Source organism: Amphiura filiformis, chromosome 18 (genome assembly GCF_039555335.1).
Source record: "Amphiura filiformis chromosome 18, Afil_fr2py, whole genome shotgun sequence".
Taxonomy (NCBI): Eukaryota; Metazoa; Echinodermata; class Ophiuroidea; order Amphilepidida; family Amphiuridae; genus Amphiura; species Amphiura filiformis.
In genome coordinates this window covers 9,664,259-9,669,844 of record NC_092645.1, presented here as the reverse complement: position 1 = coordinate 9,669,844, position 5,586 = coordinate 9,664,259, and the positions used below count along the sequence as shown (strand labels likewise).

The window sequence follows — 5,586 nt, the reverse complement described above, 5'->3', positions numbered from 1 at the left end:
GTTTTTTCCATGGTATTCGTAGGTAACCTTAGCGAAAACGTCAAAAGTTACCTTCGAATCAATCAATTTGGACACAAATTACTCAGAAACCAGAAGGTCGGTAAACATTTAAAATGAAGCACACATGACAGTTGACAAAATCCAAGTGTTTATCCCCTTCTAATCTTCTTTGAATCTGATTTTTCTTTCAAATGAGCAGACCGTCGTCTATTTCAGTACATATTTTTCAACAATTAAGCCGTATTCACTTTTGCATGGTGGGCATGTATGTGAATTCGCAACTTTCATTGACCAGTCAAAATTAATAGGTAATTTTTCACGGGAAAATTTTCTGGACACGTGACACCCATGGGCGCAGACATATTAGCATTATGGAATGTGACCCCGAGCACAGCGGGTGGTCTTCCAATGTATTTGAATAGGACGAATTCCTTCTTTGATGCAAAATAAGTTACTTGTCGCAAGTTAATAATATTATGGTAAGAGTTTCCGTAGATAAATATTTTTTTCCGTATATAGATATTTGTGAAATTACGTTTTGATGATATTGTGAAGAAATCAAGATAACATAATATTCAATAAATTTGCAATGCACAAATTTCTATCAAAATTTCGGCCAAAAATACTATTCCAATTCAAAATTACTAAGACTTGAATAGCGAGGTCACCGCCGGAGATCAGGGTTCAGGCTCGAGGTTACACTCACATTGATACACATTGGTCACGTGTCCAGAAAATTTTCCCGTGAAAATTTACCTATTAATGTTGACTGTTGACATATGATTTGATAGCAAACATACAAGCCTTCGTTATGTACCAATATGGGCATTGGCATGAATGGCAGTGTTTCACAATACTGTCATGATGTCAAATTGTATTCGTAGGTAACATTCGGTCTTTATGTCCAATTTCATACACTTTTGATACAATACAAAAAGTCAGTTTATACACTATTGGCCAAGTCAAATTTGATACACTTTTGATATACCACTAGCAACCAAAACTGAACTAAGTCCAATACATTTGATACACTTTTGATACACCATAAGGTACTAAGTCCAATTTGATACATTTTTAATATACTTACAAGTGCTAAATTTGGTCTTTATGTCCAATTTGATACACTTTTGATACACCACAAGTTTGATTTGATACATTACTTTTGAACATTTTCGTGGTATTTGATACTCAGGAATTTCAGTTGATACATTTTCAATACAGCCTTACTGTATAGTATCAAATTGCCATTTGATACACTTTTGATACACTTTTGATACCTTGTTCATGCGGCAGTATTTTGGGGTGCGAGCCCCGGGTAAAAAGCAGGGGCAGCTAAAACGAAGGGGCAGAAAAAAGAGGGTGGCGAAAGAAGAAGGGCGACAACAAAATTAGTAAAGAAAAAGCGGCGTAAAATTTTTTTAAAGTATAAAAAATCACAATGTGTTGCTTTTAGGGCGCTTAGCGCCTATAATCCTTTTTTTTTTTGCTCTTCATTTTTCCAAAAAATTGGGTCAACCTTTTCGGGCTGTTGAGGAATGGGCGGCAAAATTGAATTTTCTTCAGCCCCCTGGGGTAGGAGCGGCCACAGTACGCCACTGTTGTTGAGCAATTTTGGGATATTGAATTTCCGCTTGGGTGTTCCTGGTTTTGTCAGCGGGTCACCAACATGTTAGGTTAGTGCAAATTAGTGGCACAAATGTAGAACATGTCAACATGGGCATGTGTCCACACAAAATAACTGGCTAAATATATGAAATATGCGTCCTTCATCCCACATGGTCTGGGGACACACAAGATGGCGGCGGTGGCATCATCGAATGTCTTCTGAGAGTACTGGCTCTTCTTCTTCCATAAGTCACAGTCCACACTTCATTGAAAGCCTTTTCTTCCCTGCCTTTGCGCCTCTACAACATGGTGCAAAGGCGTGAGCCCTCATGGATGCACTACGGAATACATAGAGAAAGGGGTTTATTGCGCAACTACTGTAGGCCAGCCAGAGTGACACCCATTCCAAGTAAGTTGGTGACACATGTTGGTCACCATCTTGTGCTGATCCTATTGCAATAACAGCAAAAAACGGCAACCACATCACCAAAAATGCGAATAATATCAGAAGTCCATTTGTAGCGGTTCGCAATTCATCACCAACATGACTGCGAAGGACTTTACGCAATCCAATACTTAGTTCTGGCAAAAGCAATCTCCATGACGGCAAGTAATGTCCAAAGTTGGTACTGCTACGCGGTCTACTTGAGATATGATCCAATGTGACTGAATCTTGTACATGCTCTTGAGGCGCCACCACCCATCTATGACGATCCCTAGCCACAAGATCTCGAGCTGCAGTGTAGATTCGGTAATAGGCAAATGACATCCCCAAAAATGGTACAAGAAATCCAACAAGAATAACCAATGTGTGATAGATATACGTAAAAATACGATTTGACCGCGATCCGATCGTACACGAATATCGATATTTGTGGTAATCGATGGAATCCTGCGCAATCAGCGTCGGTAGCGCGAGTACTGCCGCAATACACCAGACAGAAATCAACATCATTTTGTTTCGTTTACCTGTAATAAGCTGATAATAACTTAACGGTGTTATAATGGCAACATATCGGTCCACCGTGATCATACCATGAGTGAAAATCGAGGCGGCGAAGAAGAAAACCATCAGGAATCCTGTACAGACGCACTCATCCACGGAGAACACCCATTCCTCATAAATTGTTGCTACAACCGTCGATATCATCAAGAAAACAGTCTTGCACAAATTACACACTGTCAGTTGCAAGATGAACCGATTGGCGTACGATAACAACCCGTGTAACAAATCCGATTGTCGGGAAAACATGATCAAAACTAAAATGTTACCAATCAATGATGTTAGAATGATCCCAGATAAAGTGATCACATGAAGTAAAGTAGACAGAGATAAGCTGGAATTGTCTTCTGACAGAGTGGTCAAATTGGACGATGAATCGTTGGGTACGTTAATAAACATGATGTCAATAGGGTAACACAAACTGTGAAAAACTGTGGAGTTACTGTTCTCAAAGAGGCATACATGGCAAATTCAAAATCTACTAAATTTTGCTCCGATGTAGTTCAGGTTCCAAAATAAGTCTCCCATGGATAAATTGAATTGGTTGCCATCGTATTTAAAAACGGTTCCTGTAAAATCGCAACTCTATTATTATAACATTTACTGTATTTTGTCACCATGTAAACAGTTGTACATTTAACCTAAAAAGTGCATTTTGATTCTTTGACAGAAAAACACTTAAAATTCAGATTAATTGTAGTAAAATATTGTTTCTTTCATGAGTGTTGATCAAACTTTTGCTCTATCAGATTGTAGTGCTTTTATAAATGTAAAGTCAAGTTTCACTTGGCGGAAATAATGCAAATTATAAGAGCTGTTCAAACTGATGGGCTTACAATATATAATAAAGATATTGCTAATGAATTCAACTCATTCTTTATTATCAATTCTTGGAATTACTCTGGCTCAAAAATTTGGCAATCCAAATAATAGAAATGATGATTCGTGTAACAATGTTACTAATGATGAATGTAATAATGAGGATGTATCAGGTCATTAGATTTTGGTTTTATTACTCCTTTTCTATTTAACGAAATTTGTAATTTTTCAAATAAGAAATCTTCTGATCTCTGATAGAGTTACACAATCTAAGGCCAAAAAAAAATTGTTTGTTTGTCCATAGAGGCTTATGAAACAGTTGGGTCGGTAGGTCGGATTTTTTTTTTTTACAGATATTGCACTTGAAACTGACAATTTGAAGACTGGTAAATAAGTCAAAACACACAGCACTTTACTGGTTTAACTCTTGAGATGGTTCTGCATGTTATACTGTTTATTTTCTTTACATTTTCTTTCTTTAAATTTATACTAACCACTGTTTTATAAGATGTCCCATCGATGCCAAAAAAATATCAAAAATCAAAAAAAAAAAAAAAAAAAAAAGACACGGTCGGGACCAGGGTACACGGTCGGTCGGACGGTCGGACAAACAAACAATTTTTTTTTTGGCCTATAATGTTCAGATATCAGTAGACCTATATTTTTAGAGAATAGATTGGTTGTAATATGGGTGGTTGTAAAGAAATTCCAAATAAAAGGCCATTTATTCCATATAAGAAAAAAGACACTTGAGTTTCTCTATGTAAAAGAGTGAAAAACCACTCTGAATTTCAGAGTGAATTTAAGTTAGCTCTAAAAGAGTGGGTTTTAGCTCTAAAAGAGTGAAAACAGTACACATAATTTCACTCGCGATTTCGTGTGAGCCTCACTCGCTCAAAAGTGGCGCAAAATCTCACTCTTTCTTGGAGTGAACTGTCAGCCAATCAGAAGCGCCGAAAATCGGCCGATGTTTGTTGAACTTGTATAACAAAATGGCTTAACAGTGTGTGAATGAATGGCTAAAAGAAAGCGGATTTGATGAAGAAATAGACAGCATACTCAATAGTGATTACATTTATGTGTAGGTCATAACTCGTAGCAAGTATACACTTGGTCTGGACACAACGGCGGCAGTAAGCTTAAGGTTTTACCGTCGTCAGCCGATTCGACTTGACTATTGCGCCTGTTTTTATGCATGACGCCAGCGTCGTGTTTTGCGTTATGCGTTGCAGACATCGCGAGAGAACTATGCGTGCTGTGCGTGTCAATGCTATTTTTGCGCACCGGCGATAACTAGGGCCAACAAATAAAGAAAACAATGTTTGCTGAGCGCAAAAAAAGTGGTCACTTCTAATAAGTAATATATTAAATACAACATGTACAAACCAAATATTGCCAGGGTGCTTCCAGTAATAACGGACCTGGACCCCCTCCCCAAAGTAGGCCTACGACAGTAGGGTCCAATAGATGGTATGAAGTTATAGGCCTACCAAACAAACACAGAATCAGGTTTTTTTTTTAAATATTAGGCCTAAGCAGTGTTGGTTAAATTGGTTAATTCGTTTTAATAACATTTTGGCCTAAATGTTGGGTAAGCACTACGGTATATTGGCGTATTAAAGGTTATACGTTTGTAGAACGTTTCATAATGAAACACGCTACAACAAAATTAAAAACATGTGAAAATGTTATTGTAGACATATATTATTTTGGCAACATTGTTCCAACTAAGAATATGTTTTGCAGCAAGTGTTCAATGTTTTTGATTGTTATTTTCATAATGCATGCGATATAGACAACACCATCAAAACTATTCAGTTTAAAAAAAAAATGTTATAGGGCCTACATTTACAAAAATGATATCATAATTGGCCAAACGTTTTGCTATAGGCAACCCAGCGTTCTACAGCTATAGGCAACCCAGCGTTTAATTTTGCTTTAAATTGAACTGCAACAATTGATGATATGAATCCACCTCCAGATAATTCCGTAGGCCTATAGTTTTTGTGACCAAAAAGTTTTCCTCTCGGTAAAGGCACTAAGCATGCTAAGTAGGCCTAGGCCTATGCCTATAATAATTGTAGGCCTATTATAGTCAAACACTTCCACCATGGTGCCTAAACGCCGCTTTAACATGTTTAATAAATCCTCTTTTTGGT

General features: G+C 37.3%; 1 protein-coding gene across 1 annotated transcript; it reads right to left on the bottom strand.

The window, feature by feature from the left end:
* Positions 1–1,506: 1,506 nt before the first annotated feature.
* LOC140139361 (G-protein coupled receptor 161-like) lies at positions 1,507–3,128 on the bottom strand. Its single transcript, XM_072161134.1, has one exon. It carries the CDS (start codon positions 3,005–3,007, stop codon positions 1,856–1,858), a length of 1,152 nt encoding a protein of 383 aa, XP_072017235.1. The 5' UTR covers positions 3,008–3,128; the 3' UTR covers positions 1,507–1,855.
* Positions 3,129–5,586: the final 2,458 nt, after the last annotated feature.